We start from the raw sequence: 21,627 nt of genomic DNA, 5'->3' as shown, positions 1-21,627 counted from the left end.
GCTACTCAAGAGGCTGAGATGGGAGGATTGCTTGAACCCAGGAAGTCAAGGCTGCATTGAGCCAAAATCAAACTACTGTGCTCCAGCCTGGGAACACAGCAAGACCCTGTCTCAAAAATTAATAAATAAATGAATAAATAAATATCTTTAAAAGATTATGTATAGCTAGGCTGGGCACAGTGGCTCACACCTGTAATCCCAGCACTTTGGGAGGCTAAGGCGGGTGGATCACCTGAAGTCAGGAGTTCGAGGCCAGCCTGGCCAACATGGCAGAACCCGTCTCTACTAAAAATACAAAAAATTAGCCAGGCGTGGTGGCACATGCCTGTAATCCCAGCTACTTGGGAGGCTGAGGCAGGAGAATCGCTTGAACCTGGGAGGTAGAGGTTGCAGTGAGCTGATATCATGCCACTGCACTCCAGCCTGGGCAACAGAGCAAGACTCTGTCTCAAAAAAAAAAAAAAAAAAAAAGAGTATGTGTAGCTAAATTCCACGAAGGCGATGGGAAATGTTCTACTGCCTCTAGATTTCTTCTGTCCCCCCACTTCAGTCTGAGTCCACACATTGCCACTCTGAGGAACAGCCATATGCCCACACTGAGCCCTCGCCTGCCCTCTTGGTCATGCACAGTGTTGTATCGTCTTACAGACCCTTCTGAAGAGCGCCCAGAGCCCACACTGCTCACGCCTGCAGAACTCCTTCCTCTCCCTTCTTCACCCTCTTTCTCATCGTGCTTCCTAATTTTCCCTCAGGTCCTTTTCTCTAGTAACACTTCACTTGCCTGGCAGAGCTCAGAGGTGGCCAGCCCCACCCTACATTTTACAACCTTTCTTCCACCTACTCACTCTCTTGTCCTAAACACTAAAGAGGACCTTTCCTCTTCCCAGGCCATCATAAGAACCCCAGCACATACTGTCTGGTCCTGGAATTCAAGCCCAGTCATTGCACCTCAGACTCTAGTTCTGATTCCTAGATTTTTGCAGGATTTAATATTTTTGCAGGATTTAATATTTAAGTGCCATAGACAACCCCAAATTATCATCTTTTGATGTCGTTCTTAATAAATGCACCAGATCAGGCAAACATACACACACACACACACACACACACACACCCCTTACAAAGAACTAAATAAACTGAAGCACTGATGTGAGTGCACTTTACAACGTCAAAGTGTAGTGCCAATATTACTGTCATTATTATTATTAGATAGACTACCCTTAACCTTCTCTACGAAGTAATAAGACAGCATAGCTGAGTAGTTAATAGCTCTGATTCTAGAGCTACACTGCTTGGGTTAAATCCCAGCTCTGCTATCTGACCTAGTTTGGAAAGTCACCTAATTTCTCTGTACCTCAGTTTTCTCATCTGTAAAATGGGAGTAATAAAAGGACCTACCTCATAGGGTTGTTACAAGGGTTAAATGAATTAACATTTGAGCAGATACAGAGATGCAATCCCCACATTCCACTTCAAGGAAGGACTCACTGCTCAACTGCAGGGAGTATGGTCAGCAGACACCCTCCCCCAGCTCTCAGCAACTCCAGTTTGGCTCAGCTGCAGAAGAGCTGCCTTGCCTCAGGCTGTGCTCTTCCTTGCTGGGGGCAGGGGTGCGGAGCACATTTGGTGACTGAGTGAGGTGGGGGCCTGATGCAGGACACTGCCAGATTGGCTGAGGTTTTGCTGAGCCTACGTTGCAGTTCGACTTCTTCCTGCTTTCTCTCCGTTCCCTTCAAAGGTGTTAATCCCTAATAAGCATCTCACACCTTGAACTCTTTCAACCACTGCTTCCAGAGAACCCAATCTGTGGCGGTATTTGTCAAGTACTTAGAAAAGTACCTGGCACATAGTGAACACTACACAGTGCTTGTTAAGTAAAATTAAGTAAGTAATCTGGAAAAGGTAGCACTTTCATTGCTCATCCCTCTTACAGAAGATGTCAGAGTTAATGTTCGTCATTAGGGATATTAGGTTACTCTAAAGAGCCTGAGAGTTGACCTAATCAAGATGAGGAAACAATAATACCACTAATATAGATATTATATTGCTATGCTTGTGCTTTAGGATTTTTTTTCACTATTATCTTTACTGTGCTTGACCTTACAAATTCCATTTTTTATTGCTTACAAGGGTATTTTCTGACATTTTAAATTTAGGTTCAACAATTTTGGCTAATATTTAACATGAACTTACATAAAATCCATATGCTGTCTAGACTTGAGCCTTCTGCATGGTGGGAAGGACACATAAGGAGAATTGTTCTGAGACCGTGAAACAGGAGGTCAGTAAGTGAACTCCAGCCTTGGGACCCTGGAGTCCTCAACAGCTATGAGATTATGTATCATCTGCAGATCTGTGGCCATACATTATTCATCAACTCATCTATTCACTCATTCATTCAAACAACAAATCTTCATGCCTAATTCTCACAGTCATGAAAAAGGAAGACAAGATTCTGTGCTCAGGGCTCTTACCTTCTGGGGTGGAAAGGCCACACCAGGTAATAAACAAGACAACTAGAGATGGAGATAAATACTGTGCAGGTGAGGACGCAGTAAAAGGCCCTGGTTAGGGCTGCATTAGGGAAGGCTTCTCCCAGGAGGTGACATCTGAGCTAAGGATTTAAGGATGAAGAACCTGACAAGTGTCTGGGGAAGCACATTCTAGGTAGGGGGAACAGCAAATGCAAAGGCCCCGAAGCATGAGCACGCTTGGCTGCTGGAAGAACACCAGGGAGGCCAGTTTTCACTCAAGAGTGGGGAACAGGAGACAGCATGGCCCCCAGGTAAAGTTGGAGAGGCAGGTCCAGCTCCTATAGGGCCTTGAAGGTCATGGAAAAGGAATTAGGATTTCATTCTAAATACCAAGAGAATCCAACAAGTGATTTTAAGGAGGGTTGACATTACACAATTTATGTTTTTAAAAGACCATGCTGCCTGGGCACAGTGGCTCATGCCTATAATCCCAGCACTTTGGGAGGCCAAGGCAGGCAGATCACTTGAGGTCAGGAGTTTGAGACCAGCCTGGTCAACATGGTGAAACTCCATCTTTACTTAAAAAATACAAAAATTAACCAGGCGTGGTGGCACATGCCTGTAGTCCCAGCCCAGTCCCAGAGGCTGAGGCAGGAGAATCGCTTGAGCCGGGGAAATGGAGGTCGCAGTGAGCCAAGATTGCGCACTGCATTCCAGCCTGAGTAACAGAGCAAGACTCCGTCTCAAAAGAGAAAGAAAAAAAGACCACATTGACCAAACGCAAGCTCAATGTCAAAGAAGGGAACTGAATTACTATTTACTTACTATAAGGCGTAGATACCCTCTGATTCCTGGGTGATGCTCTATTTTAGCATTGTGTAATTACTAAGAGCTTTGGGGTGAGCCTGTGGCTGTTTTATGATCTTCTATTAGAACATTGAGAATAAACAACATTGTGGACTAAAATTGTTGTTAGACCTGAAAAAACATACGGCCTGCGCATAGTCAGCAATTCTGCCCATCCTCTTTTCTCTTAAGCTTATTCCTTCTCATTTCTGTTTATAATATATCACCTGACATTGGATAATCTATATAAATCATCTAGTGCCGACCCTTAGTTTTAACTTCTCCAGAATAATTGTTAGCTGTATCACCTGGGCTTGAAATGACATGACACTCATTTTTCTGTCCGTCCTAGCTATAGCACCAGTCAGTCAACAATAACTAAAAGAGAAAAGGAGGCACAGTGGCCTCCTGAAAGACAGGAACTTACCTACTCCTGCTTCCAAAGAAGGATCATATAGAAATGGTATGTGTTTATTGGATCTTACTTTTCTCTTTCAGGCTGAGTGAGGATCTACTCAGTAAATCTAGCCTACAAAAGACAGGCTATAGAGGAAGAACTTGCTCAGGAGGACAGAGGAAGCCCAGATCTACTGGAAGGAGTGGGGAGGTGTCTGAAGGGCCAGGAATGACAAGGGCCAACCTGTCCAGGTGAGAAAAGCGGGTTACCATGGAAACAAGCCATTTTGTATTATTAAGTGATAGATGCACTAGGTGGGCAGAACTGGCTGGGATCATTGCATGTGGGAAGATTCCACCGCACTGTCAAGGAGAACACCTGTTAGCAGAGCAAGTACCTCAGGGTAGAAATTTAATATTTGTAGCTCTGCCTGAGTAATCTCAAAAAAAGAAAAATGATATGAGGTTCTTCTCTTCCTCACGATGGAGTTTTCCCTGGCATTACACTGATGGGATCAAAACCAAGCCCAGACAGCTGCTTTGTGTCCTCTCCCCAAGTTACTTTTGTTTATTCCTGGTAATTAAAATGAGGATTGGCTTTTAGGAAAAGCTGAAACCTCAGCAAAAACAAAACAAAACAAAAAAAAACAAAATAAACAAAAAATACCAATCCCATTAAAAAGTGGGCAAAGGACATGAATAGACATTTCTCAAAAGAAGACATATGAATGGCCAACAGGTATATGAAAAAATGTTCAACATCACTCATCATCAGGAAAATGCAAATCAAAACAACAAGGAGGTATCATCTTACCCCAGTTAGAATAGCTATTATTAAAAAGAAAAAACGACAAATGCTGGCAAGGTTTTGGAGAAAAGGGAACTCTTATATACTGTTGGTGGGAATGTAAGTTAGTACAGACATTATGGAAAACAGTATGGAGAGTTCTCAAAAAAACAACAACAAAAAAACCCTGCAAATAGAACTACCATAAAATCCAGTAATCCCACTTCTAGGTCTTTATCCAAAGGAAAGGAAATCAGTATATCAAAGAGATACCTGCACTCCTATGCTTATTGCTGCACTATCCACAATAGCAAAGATATGAAGCAACCTAAGTGTCCATCGATGGATGAATGGATAAAGAAAATGTGGTATATAAACACAATGAAATACTACTTGGCCACAAAAAAACAGTTGAATCATATCATTTCCAGCAACATAAATGGAACTGGAGATCATTATGTTAAGTGAAATAAGCCAGGCACAGAAAGACAAATATCACATATTCTCACTCATATGTGGGAGCTAAAAGAGTTGATCTCATGGAGATAGAAAGTAGAAGGATTGTTACCAGAGGCTGAGAAGGGTGTGAGGGAGGCAGGGGATGAAGAGGGATTGGTTAACAGGTACAAACATACAGTTAGATAGAAGGAATAAGTTCTAATGTTCAACAGTAGAGTTGGGTGACTATAGTTAACAACAATGTATTCTATATTTCAAAATAGCTAAAAAAAGAGAACTTGAGATGTTCCCAACACACAGGAATGATAAATACTCGAGGTGATGGATACTCTAAAGACCTTGACTTGATCATTACACATTCTACGCATGTAACAAAATATCACATGCACCCCCATAAAAATGTGCAAATAATACATAACAATTAAAATTTAAAAAGCTGAAATTTCCCCTCTCTCCACTTTACCCCACCATCACACACACACACACACACACACACACACGGCAATCTTAAAAAGTCGTGCCCAGCCCAAAGCCTCCTGAATTTATACAGTTTGAACTAATTATCAGGTTTCAGAGAAGCACTGAACCAACAAAGGCCAATAATGTGAATGAATGAAATGTGATGAGTTGAATCAACGTAGACTGTCAATGTAAATTTCTTCTTCAGTTTAAAATATTTTCTTCAACTCTTAATCCTTCTCTATGGGATAATCATTTGAACAATTCAGGCCTCAAATCAACATGTACCAGATAAACTACATTTAGATGGAAATCATATTACCTAAATGGAGGTGGGATGCAATGAGCCCATGAATTCAAAGCATTTCATTTTGATTTTCTGGGCTCTGTTGCCATGTTGGCAAGGGAGCTCTTAGATCCACTCTGAATACTGTCACATGGAAGAGGCAGTGTGCAGGGGAGTAATCTATGATATGAGGCTAGCAGAGATATCCCTAGGAAACATGTATCTAAGAGGAGGGCAAGTATTTTAAGTGCAAGTAATGCATGTGGTCGTTTTTGCTCTTTTAAAGAAACTAAAAATTATCATAATGGCAACTAAAACAGAGCATAGCTCAATAAATTGTTCTTGAATAAATAAATGAAGTATGCTTTCTCTCAATCACCTTGGGTAATCAAATTTGGATGCCAAGTTTAAATTCCCAGGTCTCTTCTGGATGGTGGTTTGCTCAGAAGCCGTGCTGTGTTAACCCATACTCTGTGTAGTTCACCTTTGAAAAAATCCAGAAATTTGTGTCATCCAAATATGCTTCCTCCAAAAATCAAATGACCACCTGGCAATATGCCTCCTGGGTTTTCCTCCCCATTAGTCAGGATTTCCAAATGACTGCTAAATCCAAATCTTGGTCTTCTTCCACCCAGCCAAGCCAGGCAAGTTTCCATGAAACTACAAAACTAAGAAGCCCTTTATGCCACTTGACAACAAGAAAATAAAATCACAGAGGCGGTAAAGAGGAGAACTATAAACGAGCAAATGAAAACAGAAACGACGAGCATAATGAGAAGAGCATAATTAGGCCTGGAGCACTGCCACGCAGGCCTGTCACATTCCTGATGGGTAAAAGATTGGCTGACCACAGACCTGCCTGTTGGAATTGCCAAAGATGAGGCTGGAGAGAAGACACAGAAGCACATGGTTGATCTTTATACACAAAAACCTCCACTGGAAAGAGTCTTAAAATATCTCATTCACACTGTCAGTTCCAAATGCTGGAAGCAAGGGTTCTGTTTTCCTGGACAGTGCGCATTCCACTTCCCCGTCGGCCAGGGTTTCTGTTCTAGGGAGGACTTCTCAGACACGTAAAGGGTCCACGGTGACATTCCCCAGGGCTTGAAGCAGAGCATACCTTTGAAGCCTTGAGCTCCTCCTGGGAATGCATTCATTATTCTCTTCTTAAGCTGGAGGTTTTCTGAAATCAATCCTTTCTGCACTAAGTAATTAAAACACAAGCAGAAGGCTCATTCTAGTCTCCTCATAAGTAAACCGAAAATAAGTGAAATGTTGGAACTGGCATTGACTGCCAAGTTTTATGGCTGTCCCCTAATTACTTTGGTACAACACACGTTTGTTTGTGTCTAAAATAATTATTTGACAACCATGACCATAGTTCCTAAAATAATTAAGAACTATAATCACATTGTGAAATATAGAAATACAGCCTGATAAATGTTTGCCCTCCTACCTAAGTAGGTAAACAAAAGGATGCTGAGTTTGTGTATTTTGCTGCCTACATGAATATTGATCATGAGCAGCAGACTGGCCTGAAAAAGCAATTATGCAGAACTGAAAGCCTGAATGGACCTGTAACACTGTGCAGTGTCTTATTCCTCAAAGTGGGCTACCACCATCCTTTGAGACCTGGGGCGAGGAGGGAGTCAAAGCTGCAGGGTAAACAAGATAAACATTTGGGATGCTGTACTATAGGTACAGGCGTGGGGAGCACATTATGTCCACATCAACATAAACATGGCAATATTATGGAACAGAATGCACAATGCACACAAATCTCTCAATATTACAAAGACATTTTGATCTGGCAGCTACACCCACAGAGTCCTCATGGGTCATCCTTCAGTTTAGAGGTTCTTTGTGGAATCATTTGCAAAGTGCTCCTAGGTAATCAGGAAGCAATGACTTGCCAAATAAAAAGGAAGGTGTTTCTGATGTGCATGTATCAAATCTAGATTTGATTGGAAAAAATTTCATATCATATATATAAATATGGATAATAGGAATCTTAAGGAACCTTCTAGATCATTGGTTCTTACAGGGTGAAAACTGGCTTCCCTCTACCCTTGTAGGTTCCTTGGCTGGACTACGAATTAATTTGACATAAGACAGGTTAACAGGAGAAAAACATTTTAATTACACACATACACATGGGAGTCCCACAAATTACGAGACTCCAAAGGGTCAGATGGTTGGAGCTTATATAGTATCCTGAGCTACGGAAAGGAATAGGGCTTGGGGCTTCAAGGGGATGGTGGCAACGTAAGTTGTGGGAGGGTGAAAGTACGAATGTATGGTGAATAAAGGTCGTCTTGTTATGTAGATAAAGTCACCCAGATAATAAAAGTTGTCTGGAGCAGCCCTCTTCATGATGCAGATACTGTATTAGATTTCCCTTATAGATACACATTTCTTTTACAAAAGGACAGCTTTTCCAGCTGCAGTTTCTTAGAATAATCAGCTCAAAATATGCCAAAGAAGTATATTTGGGGGTGGCATATTCTAGTCTCCTACAGTTACATTTTGGGGTAGTGTGTCCTGAGCCTCAACTGGGGACAATTTGTGCCCTCCCTTCCAAGAGGGGCATTTGTCAATATCTGAAGGTATTTTTGGTTGTCACACTAGGAGGGGGAAGTGCTATTTGCATCTAGTGCTCAACATCTTCTAACACACCAGACAGCCCCCCACAAAAAAGGGTTTCCTAGCCTAAAATGTCACTAGTGTGAGGAGAAACCCTGCTTTAGACAATGTGTATATACACACCGACAGAAATCAGTGGTCTGTAAGTTCAAGTCGGGCCTTGGGATCACGGCCCACAGGAGGCCTCAGACGGCAGGCATGGTGGAAGGGAAGGAGGCACGTGCCTCTCTGGACCAAGACACAGACGAAAGGCAGCCTCTGGGAGCAGGGGTTCAGTTCAGCTGGTTGCCACACCAGAGAGAAGAGTGGGGTTAGAATTCAGGCCACAAACAGAGCTGCAATGTGGTCTTCAAAGACTTGCTTTTGTAGTTCTGCAGCAGTTGCTGCTATGCATATGCTCAGGGATACGCAACCTCCTTCAGAAAGTGGCCTTTATCCTCCAAATGGGAGTGAATCTCCCCACGTCAGTGCTCAGGCTATGGGTCTGAGGCCTCTATTATCTTACTCACTAATACATCCTGCCATTGTGTCCCAGAGTAGAGTGTAAGTTTCCTGAGGACAAGACTCATGTATTTTCACCTATCTCCATAGTACCACGGCATGTAGCAATACTGATAAAATAGTTGCTGAATTGTCATCAATATTTGTTCTCCCTCCCAATATTAGAAATTCTATGTGCATACATTTGAACAAAACATAAAATGTTAAGGTAAAAAGGAAGTAATCTACTATTTTCCTCTGGAAAAGTCATTTAGCAAAGCCCATCTTCAAAGACCTGTTTGTACTTTTTTTCAAAGCTAATAATCTGTTTGACTGCCTTCCCCACTTTAACGTTTTTAGTAGTTTCCAGTAGTAACACGGTTCATCTTGAAATTTCACTACTGCATTTCATAAATGGGTCCCAATTTGGTTAATGTTTTTACACACAAATACCTATAATCAAAGCATGGAGCAAATTTTGCCTAGTCTTTGCTATACAACTCCAAAAAGAATTTTTTAAGCTCTATAATTCATTATTTTGCTAATGGCTTTTCCCCATAAGAGATAGTTTGACCCTGCTCAACTCTCAGTTACAACAAAAAAACTCATTCAGGCTTTCTCTCTGCTCTTCATATTCAAAATAAACCATTCTATAGACTGAGAAGGAATCAAGCATTTTTGGAATAACAGGCAATTTTCCATGATAAAATATTCTGAGCACGTTTAGTACCTTCCTATTCTTTACATTCCTAAAATGTAAGAAACTCATCTCCAGCAATCCAAATATCTTAAACTCCACTTAACAAAACAAATCAAAGGGTTATTCTTTGCCCTACAAAAGCACTTATCAAAAGATTCAACCCAAGATTATTTTCATTCAGCAGCACCTACTCTCAAACCCATTTCAATTTAGATAGTATTTACACAGCTTTTCAGGAACCAGAACTTTCTAAGAGCTAAGAGGGAGTGATGAATGAGCTCAGCCCCTTAATTCTGCAAGTGAGGAAACTGAGGCTCAGAAGACCATATGAACTCTCAAATCTGCATGGTAACAGCTGGGACTTATCAAGGGCCCAGGGCTTCTCACATCTTCACCACTTCCACCATGTCAAGGCCACCATCACACCTTGTCTGGAATGCTATAGGAATCTCCTAGGTCCCATTTTTACCCTCCCTCCTACCATCCACCCTCTCTTCAAAGGCCACTCCATACAGCAGCATGTGGATGAATCTACAATAAAAGGCAAACTATGTCCCTCCTTTGCTCAGAAACTTTTAATGTCTTCCTATTTCCCCATGTAAAAGCCAATCCTCAACCACAGTGTAGAAGGGCTATCCATTTCTAGCTACACATCTCCTCGTCACTGCCCCCAGCCCCAGTACTTGGGGACTTTGCCCTTGCAGTTCCCTCTGCCAGCAAACTGTTCCTCCAGATGTCCACATGACTCACCCCCTCCTTCAGGGGTCTTCTCAAATGTCACTTTACCAGAGGTGGCTTCCCTGACCATCCTGTATAAATAGCATCACCCTACCTCCTATCGCTCTCTCTACTGGCTTTTTAATTATTTTTATTATTATTGAGACAGGTTCTCACTCTGTCACCCAGGCTGCAGTACAGTGGTGAGATCAGGGCTCACTGCAGCCTTGACTTCCTGGCTTCGAGGGATCCTCCCACCTCAGCCTCCCAAGTAGCTGGGACTACAGGTGCACACCACCACACCCAGCTAATTTTTTTTATTTTTGTAGAGACAGAGTCTCTCTATGTCGCCCAGGCTGGTCTCAAACTCTTGGCCTCAAGTGATCCGCTTGCCTCAGCCTCCCATATTGCTGGGATTATAGACATGAGCCACCGCACCTGGCCTTATTACTTTTTCCTAACACTTTTATCACCCGACATATTTTGTTTATTGACTTCCTTTGCCCACTAGTATGTAAGCTCAGCAAAAAAGTCGCCTGCTGGATCCCCAGTGCCTAGTATACAGCAGGCACTCAGTATTTTTGTATAAGTGCTTACTATGTGCCCAATACTGTTTTAAGGAAGGTATTTACTTAATCTTCCCAATAACCTGAGACAGGCATTATTATCATCATTGTCATCCTGAGTCACAGATGAAGAAACTAAGGCACAGAGAAGTTTAGTAATTTTTCCAAGATCACACAACTAGTGAATAGTAGAGCCAGGATTTGAACCCAAGACACCGGCTCTTTAACCACCATCACATATTGTGTCACCCTTATTGTGTCACTCAGTTAATGACAAAGAACTACTGCACTTTAATGCTTCCTCTATACCAGACTCTCAGAAATTGATACATAATAAAGTATGCTTTCAAATGTCAATAATTTCCTTTAAGTACCTAATATTTTAAAGTAATAAAGAGTGATTTTGAGCTAAGACTGGTAAACAAAGTTTGCTGCAGCCACAAGCGTACTGTGCTTCAGCCTCTATCTAGTTCGAGAGCCACTTCCAGAGGATATGACTGAGGCTTACAGGCGTGTGCAGGTAATTCTCCCTGCTCAACTGAGATTACCATCATTAGCTCTGGCCCATAAAGGGAAAACCAAGACACAAAAGCCACAGTGATGTTCTAGGCCACACAGCCAATTGCAGTGACTAGAAAGAAGCCTCCCTGGGAGGCGAAGGTTGCAGTGAGCTGATGCAGTGAGCTGAGATCGCGCCACTGCACTCCAGCCTGGGCCACAGAGGGAGACTCCGTCTCAATTTAAAAAAAAAAAAAAAAAGGAGCAAAGGAGCCTCTGAGGGGCCCTCTGGGACTGCAGTAGGTCACACATGCTCCCTGCTTATTAGCGTAGAACGCCCCGGTGATTCATGCAATGGAATGTTTCAGCCAAGGATGTCACCTAATAGAGGATATGTTGATACAGCTTTATCTGAGAAGTTACATAATCATCCTAGTGTGGAAATGCCATAAAGGAATTTCTGGCTTGAATAAAAGAGGTGTGTATCCCCTGGGAAGTACTCCACAAAGGGTATGAGGAGATTTTCAGTGAGAAGCTGACTACCCCAGACTGGGCAAGTGACTTGTTAGAAACAGGGCTCAATGGAGGCTCTCTGAGGACAGTGACTGCGCCCACTTTGATTTGGTAAGGCTTAGACTCCTGCCCGAGAGAGTCCAGGGACGCCCAGACCTGCCTGTCCTTCCACAGGGAAGAGAGACCTTTCTGTATCTAGCCTCCTGGGATAGAAAGGTCCCTACCTTCAGTCCTCTCTGCTTCTTTCTTTCAGGTCACACATTTATTTCTGCAAGCCTTCAGACCTTCCATTCTCTTTCTGCCCTAGAGAGCAGAATGAATCCTTCCCCCGATTTTGTTGGAATTCTCTGAAAGAAATCCTGCCGAGTCTCCCACTCTGGAATACCACCCCCAGCACCCAACCTTCCCTCGACCTCGCCTCCCATCGCCCCTCCAGCGCCCAGGACGTGGCAGGAGGAGGAAGGAGGCTGGAGGGAAGGGCGCGGGTGGCACGAGCACCTGTCACCTGACCGGCTCGGGCCCTCACTTCTCCAGCCCCGGCCCTGCCCACCCTCTGGCCGGTGAGCGCCGACAGGGCCCCCGCCCTCCCGCACCGGGACAGGCCCGTCCCTCCCTCCCCGGCCTCCGCCACCGTCCAATGGCCGAGGGGTAGGGCCCGCTGAGCAAGCCGCGGCAGCCCCGCCGGGTCCCCGCCCTGTTCCCGGTTCCCGAGCCGGGCCCCGGAGGCCTTTAAATGCTGCCCAGGGCCGATGCGGCACGGCCCTCGCCACCTTTCTTGGTCGGGCAGCGGCAGCGGCAGCAAGCAGCAGCGTTGGTCCGGGTCCGGGGCCGTTCCGGGCCGAAGCAAGCACCTTCGCCCTCCCGACCGGCGCTGCCTCCCTCCCCTCCCCTCCCCTCCTCTCCCCTCCTCCCAGGCTGTGCCTGCCAGGTCGGCGCCGGGCCCCGGGCGTGCGCGCGCGCGCCCCCTCGTGTGTGCGCGCGCCCGCGCCAGCTCGGACCCGCGCCCCCGCCCCCGCCCCGCGCAGGACAGCCCCGGGATCCCCGCCCGCGCGCTGCGTCCCACGTACCCCGCCGCGCCGGGCAAGAAGATGGCGGGATCGGTGGCCGACAGCGATGCCGTGGTGGTGAGTGTGGCAGGGCGCGCGCGAGGTGCCCCTCCCCGCCGTCCCGCACTCCGCCGCCGCCTGCTCCAGCAGTGCTGGGGTGCTGAGAAGCCGCAGGCCCGGCCAGCGCCCGGCGCGTGGGAAGGCGCCCGGTACCTGTTAGCAGCCGCCGGCTGCGCGCGGCCGGTGTTGGGGGCTGGAGAGGCTCCCGGGCTGCAGGGCTCTGGGCTGGGGAGGGAGTTTGTGGAGGATGGCGGGTCGGGGCGCCCGACAGCCCCCTCTGTGCCGTGCAACCGCCAGCCAGGTGTGCGCGTGGGTGAGTGTGTCCGGGGCGCGCGCCCCGCCACCGCCCCCGACGTCCCGGGGATTCCCCCTTGGAAATGGGTCGGCGCCCGGGGCTCCCGAGAGAAGTTGAGCACGGCCGCTCCACTTCAGTCACGTCCCGGAGGACAGGCCTGGCCCACCGCGCTTCCAGAAGCGTTTGCGGCTGGAGAGGGGCCTGTCCTCCTCCGGCGTGGGGCTCTGGCTCCTCGGTGGACCTCGACCTTGATTTTGATCTGGATCTGAAGGGTCAGCGGATCTTCAGAGGCTTAACTACCGGGTGGAAAAGATGGTTTTTGTTCGGGGGTTATGAGATTATCTAAGAGACGGTGAAGAGGCATCATCTGCAGACACTGTGTGCATGTGGAAGGCTGCTGGAGTCCACCACATCTGTGTGGGTTCTTCCTCCAGCCCCCCAAAAAAGAGCCCATGGAAAGCCAATCTGTGTACTTCTATTTTTAGAAACTAGATGATGGCCATTTAAACAACTCTTTGAGCTCTCCGGTTCAAGCGGACGTGTACTTCCCACGACTGGTAAATGATTTTGCTCTGTGCTCTGTGTCTCTGCCTGTACCTTCCTCCTTTCTCATTGCTTTTTAAAATTTTATTCGTTTGTTGCATTTTCCAATGGGTCAGACCTTCAGGATCTGAGGTCTTGGCTCTTCCCTAATAGGCTGTAAAATTCATTTTTCTTCTCCCACCCTTTTCAGATAGTTCCATTTTGTGGGCACATTAAAGGTGGCATGAGACCAGGCAAGAAGGTGTTAGTGATGGGCATCGTAGACCTCAACCCAGAGAGGTAAGGCAGAGTCTTTGTCAGGACAGAACTATCAGGCTGTGGCTGAGCCCTGCCCACTCCTGTTGTGGTTTAGCACTCCTACTCTTCCTCTCCTTGTGGACAGTGTTGCTAGTTGCCAGTGCCAAGAAAGTACCATGTTCCCATGAAAAGAATGTGTATGAATCCCAGCCATCATTTCTCCAGACAGCTATTTATATCAGAGATTATAAATATAGGCCCACATTTTCTCTTTGACCCTTAGGGAGGCCAAAGGATTTTTTTTTTTTTTTTTTTTTTTTTATGGTTTTGACACATGGTGCCAGGAGCAAGAACTATCAAGATGAATAAGAACCCAACTTAACATTATTTCCCCTGGTCAATTTCTGTGGCTGTTTTTGAGAATTCCGATGTGGATTAAGACATAGATGTGTGGTCGCTTTAGGGTATTTGAAATCTCTAATTTTAGTCATTTTCGACTCCACCAAAGTTTTCACCAGAGCTTGCTTTAGGTAACAAAATAAACTGGTTTGACTTACTTCTCCATAATCTAACCTCTCTGGAAGAGTAGTGACCTCTTAAAAACGGACAAACCCAGAGGAGGAAGAGGAAATATAAGCACTTGGGTCATTTTGAAATGTTTTTATATCCAACCCTAAATCAGTGGGATGATTTTCTTTTCAGCTTTGCAATCAGCTTGACCTGTGGGGACTCGGAAGACCCTCCTGCCGATGTGGCAATCGAACTCAAAGCTGTGTTCACAGATCGGCAGCTACTCAGAAATTCTTGTATATCTGGGGAGAGGGGTGAAGAACAGTCAGCAATCCCTTACTTTCCATTCATTCCAGACCAGCCATTCAGGGTGAGTACCTCGAGTGCCTCGGCTCCAGCCACTGGCAGGCTAATAATGTTCGACTTACCTAGTGTGTGCCAAGAACACTTGAAGCAGCCAGAATTTCTGCGTGTCCAGGAAATTTGTCACCCAGTGGTGAAACAAAGATCAAAAGAGCTCTGTTTGCTGATATAAGTTAACACTTGCCATAGTAACTTCTTAGTTCTATTCAGCTCATACATTTAAAAAGACCCATATTTACATGTCCAAATTGTTAAGAGTAAGTGACTTTTCTATATAGTACCCAACGTATAGTAGATACCTACCCCCAAATATCTGATTGATTAATCAATACTAATACGTACCCACTTATTAAATATTAATAAGGTTGAGAGCTAATAAGTAGCTCTCTTATTCGTATGACATTTTAAAGAATATGATGATGATCATTTCATTTTCTCTTGTTCCCTTTGCTAATGAGGCCATGTTCATGTCCTTGTTTCCCCCTCTGGATTAATTAGCCTCAGTCTATTTCATGGTTACAGGCTGTGTGGCTGACAAATTCCTTCCCTTGGGGCTGGATGAATAAAGATTTGCTCCCCACTATCTTCTGGGCAGGAAGCACAATCCAAACTTTTCATCCAATCAAGCAGCATTAGCAGTCCCTTCCTCTATGAAAGGCAATGCCAAATAAGAGATGCAAGTAGTGGCACAGTGGCTTGTGCCTGTAATCCCACCACTTTGGGAGGCTGAGGCAAGAGGATTGCTTGAGCAAAGGAGTTCAAGACCAGCCTAGGAAACACAGCGAAAACCCTGCCTTTAAAACAAACAAAAAAAAATAGCCTGCCATGGTGTCATACACCTGTAGTCCTAGCTACTTGGGAGGCTGAGAAGGGAGGATTGCTTGAGCCCAGGAATTCAAGGCTGCAGTGAGCTATGGTTGCATCACTGCACTCCAGCCTGGGTGACAGAGCAAGCCTCTGTCAAAAAAAATAATAAAGGGAAACGCAAGTAGTAATGGTGTTAAAAAGGGGTCAGACCTAGTGATGAATTGTCATTACACCTTAACATTACATCACAAAAATGACAACTCAATTAAAAGCTCCATGTTACATATGAGCCCAATAAAACAGAACTACACTTAACCAGTTACCCTTCATCTAGAAATGTTCAAGTGCCTCATGAAGAAGTAATTCTTTCACTTCCCTTCTTACATTCTGAGGGGAAAATAAGAATCCATGATTTTTGCATCGGTGGTAGAATTGAGATAGTTGCACTTCTAGTTACAGTCTCTGGAAGGCACCCTTGACCCATTATCTCTCCTCACCCCCTTCTCTAGAATGGTGATGTCCCCTTGGGCTCCTCTTGGCTAGGATAGTTTCTTAGTGATGAACCTTAATGCATAGCTCATGAATGTGAGTAACCACAGCTTCTGACTGCCAGGAGGAATATAGTGCTCCCAACAGCAAAACTGAAGTGAAATAGGCCCTTCTTGGGATAAAATTTTAGTAATATGAATTAAATGTGACTCATATCACATATGGAGCCTCCTTACATGGTGAATACCAATGCTTTTAATAAACCCATCATAGCACACTACCAGTAATTAAACTTTATGGTAAATTACTTGAGGAAAAAGCTTTTACCTTATGGAACCAGTATTTCTGTTTGGCTCAACAAAGCCTTGTTAATGACATGTTCTTTGTCCAGTGGTAATTACTATGTGTAACCTTCTCTCTGCCTTAGTGCTTACCATATTTGAGCGTCTAGACTATTACGGCCTGCTACTAATGGATACCAGTTCTGCCTTGTGAGGGGCCCTTCGAAAGGTGGTATAGAATTGTTCAGGGGATGACAGTGGAGGCATTAAGTGCCATATAAACAAGTCTATGCTATGTTACATCACTTTCTGGAGTATAGGGAGAAGGGAGATATGTTAAAGCAATGCAATTTTAAATCTTTAAAAGGTATTATATTGAATAGTGTAGAGCAATGGTTCCCAAAGTGTGTTCCCCATTCTAGCAATATCAGCATTACCTTGGAACTTGGTAGAAACACAAGATTCTTACACCTACTGAATCAGAAATTTTGGAGGTAGAGCACAACAATCTGTGTTCTAACAAGCCCTCTGCAGGTCTCAATGCATTCTGATGTTTGTGAACCACTGAAGATATTGCCTTTCTTTCTCTAAAGTGAAGTATTGTTTGTTTTCCCCAGTAGCGTTCATTGAAATTGTGGATTATTATTTTGTTTCTTCCAGGTGGAAATTCTTTGTGAGCACCCACGTTTCCGAGTGTTTGTGGATGGACACCAACTTTTTGATTTTTACCATCGCATTCAAACGTTATCTGCAATTGACACCATAAAGATAAACGGAGACCTCCAGATCACCAAGCTTGGCTGATTTAAACCACCTCTATTTCAAATAGGATCACGTGCCACAACTATCTGACTGTTGGTCTGGAAGAAGTGTCCTAGCAAGATCTGGAGACTTAAAAAGAAAACAAAAAACAAATGGCAAGTTTCACTGTCTCTTCTTTTGTGCAGTTTAAACCCAAATGACAATTTCAACCGTGGTTTGCCCTTAAGAAGAAAGCTGTTGGGACAAAGACACCAAGCCATTATACCCAGAATAAAATAATACATTTATGCTGGATTTTATTCAGACCAAACTAAAATGGATTTGTGATGATTTGTGATTTGGTAGCAAATTATTCATCTTTTCAAAGCAAGGCAATGCTTAGAAACAGAAGTGCTAAAGACACTTAAAAAGCCAACAACAACGGTACAGTGAAATCAATGCATTTCTGCACTAAAGTGGAATTGTGTAGCACAACCAATATCTTAGTCAGGGTATTTACATAGAATGTAGGTTGTTCAAAGTTTGACTTTTTTGTGTGTTTTTTGTTTTTGTTTTTGTTTTGCACAGCATAATGTTAATTCAGATTGTTGAAGCTTTCTTGTAGTTATTTATTTATACTCAATGTATGTATTAGAGAATGAACAATGTCTCAAGAACAGCAAGTTATAAACTTTTGAATGTATAAATATCTTAGGTCCAAGGGGAGAAAATTACATATTACAATTATGAAACAGGTGAATTTCTGCTCTAAAGAATTGAGATTCTCCATACCCCTAAACTTAGGATCTCTTGATATAAATTGCTGTAAGTGCTTTTGGGAAACCTTTGCAAAACCATTTTGATAAAACTGCTTTTCAAGTTATTGTTGGTTATGTAAAATTCTATTTACATTGCTTTTTCTCCTTACTGGGAATTAGCACAGTATTGGCTTCCTTAAGACTAATTATTTCTCTCTTGATTTATATAATAGCTCATTAAGTTGTTATTAAATTAATCAAAAACACAAAGAGGTGATTGCTTAGACAATTTTTAAAGTGACTATAGTATAAACTTTTAAAAGAGTAATATGAAAATGACTGTGGAATGCAGTGTAAAGCAGAAGCAAATGGCCCTGAATAACTTACTTGGAAGTAATTTATATCAACTTAAGCTGTTAGCTCATTGTATAACTTTTCTTATGTGACCCTCACCAATATCCCTAAGTAATGCCTTTGGAAGCTTCAGAGTAGAAGATGCTTCCTACTGTGTTGGCTCTGAGGAGATAGTAGGATTAGATAGGATCCAGATTAGGAAATGATCCAGTTAGTTTATCTGAAAGGTTAACTCCCAGGACTCTAGGTCTTTGAATCCAGCCAGTAGAGTGAATGCTTCCAATTAAGCTGTAGGCGTTTCCCTGCACTTACGGAACTGATCAAACAGGGTGACTCCAACAGGAGGTTGCAGTACTGTAAACGTCACCCCAAGGGAAGGGATGCTTAAAGTCCTGGGTTCTGGACTTTAAAAGCTACATTGGCCCTGGAGGGAGGGACCCTTGGCATTGCTTTGATCAGGTAGTGAGGGAAGACAGGGTTCTGGGGTGGGGGTGTATTTATATATAATTTAGGTTTTGTTTGTACAGCATATTGTGTCTTGTAATGACACATCCTTGTCCTGCTTTGCTTTTTTGAGTTTTTTTTTTTTTTTTTACACAACATGCAGAGGCACTGAAGTGACCATGTCATTTTCAAGTGTCGAGAATGTAGACAGTGTTTCAGTACCAAAGTCTAAAATAAACTAAAATTATGAATTTTTTATAGGTGATACATTTGGATTCTTCTCAACTTTGAAACTGTTTAGCACAGTTCCATTGTATTGTATAAGAAGATACTGTATCCAACAAGACTGGCTGTACATTGAAAAGCTTTATGTACCAGCCAACTTATTTAACCATATTCAGCCTGTTCCGTGGGGGCTGTTCTGTGGTTCCAGGTATTTTCAAGCCTGTGATTAACTTCTCATGGCTTGTCACTTAAAAGTCCCTTAATTTTGAGAAGTGTTTGTAGAGAGACTTAAAGGGCACCTTAAAATACATTTGTGGAGTTTTGATTCAACTTATGGTGGAAGAGCCCCATAGGAAGACTCTCTTGAGTGGCCAACCATTCCCACCCACTGCATAATTCAGCAGAAACCAGAGGAGCAGGGCGTGTAGCTGATTGGAATTGACACGCTTATTCTGTCTACCTATCAGCTAACTCATTAGCAGCCAAGCCCTTAGGCAGCTTAGTGTGAAAATACAATGTTAACTGTTTCTCTGTGAGGTTAGTGGGAACCTCTTGGATAAGCCTATTGGGATTAATCTAAATGATGTGATGATTTGATTCAGTTATAGCCCAAATTAGTAAGGGGCTTTAGCTGTAAACTGGAAACAATATTCCCACCCTCTCCTGGGCCTGTGAGGTCTAAGATGAGAATTTCAGGATGGAAAGTGCAATTTAAAGTTTCCACAGGAAAGTATTTGGGTATGTAAGGTGTTATTTCTGACCAGAACCCTAGTTCTGCAATAACCAAAACCAAGGAGTATAAATAACAGTCAGGCTCTGGGGGAATAGAAAGCAGGCTTCAGACAATCTGTCCATTTCTACAGTAAAATTGGAGTGAGTGTGTATATCTACTTAAAACTTAATAGAAGTGACTTCTACTTTTTGGGCTATTCCAGAAGTGTTTTAAAATTATTATTTAAAATTTTGAAGCCCCATTTCAAATCTTGCCGACCTTAGTTCAAAGCCCCCTGAGAGATCACTTTTAGAATTGAGGATTTTTTAAAATGGCAAGTCATTTCATTTGTGTTAAAAAGAAAATACCCAAAAGGAAGGAGGGAGCCCTGTTTGCCTTGAGATAAACAGCCTTGGCATTTTCTGGCATTAATGTAGAAATAATGTTCCTATGATGACGTATTTTCAAAGAAACACTTTCTTATTTACTGCGTGGTGTAAAATGTTGCTAAATGTGTTGTTACATTATGTCACTGCTGAAAGTTATTTGCACTATAATAAAAGAATTTTCTACAAAACAGTTTCCAGTTTATAACATGCTACATTTGGCACCAGGTATAGTGTACTTAGCATAGACCATGCGGCCTAGCAGTGATTCCTCACTTTCACACTTGTGCCTCAAGATAACTTTTTCCTGCATTCCCCACACTGATAAACAGAAGAAAAGTCTCTCGGGGCCCTCAGAGACCTAATAACTTACATTGTGAATGGTAAATGCAGTGGGTTCTTTTAAAATATAATTTGCATACAGCAAATTCACTTTTTTGGTATAAAGTTCTGAGTTTTAACATATACATATAGTCGCTGGGCGCAGTGGCTCAAGCCTGTAATCCCAGCACTTTGGGAGGCCGAGGCGGGCGGATCATGAGGTCAGGAGATCGAGACCACAGTGAAACCCTGTCTCTACTAAAAATACAAAAAAATCAGCAGGGCACAGTAGCGGGTGCCTGTAGTCCCAGCTACTCAGGAGGCTGAGGCAGGAGAATGGCGTCAACCCGGGAGGTGGAGCTTGCAGTGAGCTGAGATTGTGCCACTGCACTCCAGCCTGGGCGACAGAGCGAGACTCCGTCTCAAAAAAGAAAAAAAAAAAAAAAAAAAAAAATGCATATAGTCATGTAACTACCATCTTAATCAGAATATGGGATCATTTCATCATTTCAAAAAATTCCTTTGTGCTACTCCTTTGCAGATAAATTTGTCCCCCATTCCTAACCCTAATTAGGCATCCACAAATCCATTCTCCCTCCCTATAGTTTTGCATTTTTCTGAATGTCATAAAAACAATCGTATGACGTGTAATCTTTTAGAGCTGGCTTCTCAATTTGCATAATGCATTTGAGAGTCATTCATGTGTATATCAATAGTTTTTATTGCATTCCATTGTATAGATATACTACAGTTAATCCATTCAGATGTTGAAGGATGCAGTGGGTTTTTAATCAGCAAATATAATCTTAGCACAATGTAGATACAAAAACAAGATTGCATTTCTCTTGCCTTCTCTTTCTTGTGGTTTGAATGATTAGGGAAGAAATTTAATCTCTTGGCTATTCAGCCTACAGATAAAACTGTATGGCTTATAGAAGCTTGCCCAACTTCAGTCATTGCTGGGTGACAGATTTACTCATATGCTAGATCTAGGGCCCTATTTATACCTTAATTTTATTGATCCCTTTTTTTTAGGGTGCAGCATTATGAGGCTGGTTTGCTGCTTCCTCTGTCACAGCTTTTGCAGTTAAGTACTGGCAAACGAGGCCTGTTAAGGTAGGTACAATTTCCTGAGGCTGTTGGACAAAAGATAGGAGAGCTTCCCTTGCTCCCTAGCCTGGCTAGGAATGCCCCTTAGGAGATGTGACATTTTACTTACCTTATGACAGCA

The 21,627-nt window shown here is 43.3% G+C and overlaps 1 protein-coding gene and 1 long non-coding RNA gene across 2 annotated transcripts in view; one reads left to right on the top strand and one right to left on the bottom strand.

Annotated features, from left to right (window-relative positions):
* The window catches only part of LOC129462707 (uncharacterized), a 50,820-nt gene extending 46,932 nt beyond the window's left edge, over window positions 1-3,888 (bottom strand). The window contains exon 1 of the long non-coding RNA XR_008650923.2: window positions 3,748-3,888. This is a non-coding gene — a long non-coding RNA (uncharacterized lncRNA). The remainder of the gene's footprint in view (window positions 1-3,747) is intronic.
* Window positions 3,889-11,708: 7,820 nt separating this feature from the next.
* LGALSL (galectin like) lies at window positions 11,709-20,266 on the top strand. Its single transcript, XM_055242933.2, has 6 exons — window positions 11,709-11,789; window positions 12,078-12,948; window positions 13,711-13,782; window positions 13,959-14,047; window positions 14,708-14,885; window positions 17,116-20,266. Exons 2-6 carry the CDS (start codon window positions 12,574-12,576, stop codon window positions 17,257-17,259), a joined length of 858 nt encoding a protein of 285 aa, XP_055098908.1. The 5' UTR covers window positions 11,709-11,789; window positions 12,078-12,573; the 3' UTR covers window positions 17,260-20,266.
* Window positions 20,267-21,627: the final 1,361 nt, after the last annotated feature.

Source organism: Symphalangus syndactylus, chromosome 14, assembly GCF_028878055.3.
Source record: "Symphalangus syndactylus isolate Jambi chromosome 14, NHGRI_mSymSyn1-v2.1_pri, whole genome shotgun sequence".
Taxonomy (NCBI): domain Eukaryota; kingdom Metazoa; phylum Chordata; class Mammalia; order Primates; family Hylobatidae; genus Symphalangus; species Symphalangus syndactylus.
Note: the sequence above shows the minus strand (reverse complement) of the source record. Positions and strands in the feature narration are given on the sequence as shown.

Coding starts and splice junctions, on each gene's coding strand:
- LGALSL (XM_055242933.2), top strand. CDS start 12,574: ATGCGGCACGGCCCTCGCCACCTTTCTTGGTCGGGCAGCGGCAGCGGC. Junction 14,048..14,707: donor GTAGACCTCAACCCAGAGAG/GTAAGGCAGAGT, acceptor TTTTCTTTTCAG/CTTTGCAATCAGCTTGACCT. Junction 14,886..17,115: donor TTCCAGACCAGCCATTCAGG/GTGAGTACCTCG, acceptor TGTTTCTTCCAG/GTGGAAATTCTTTGTGAGCA.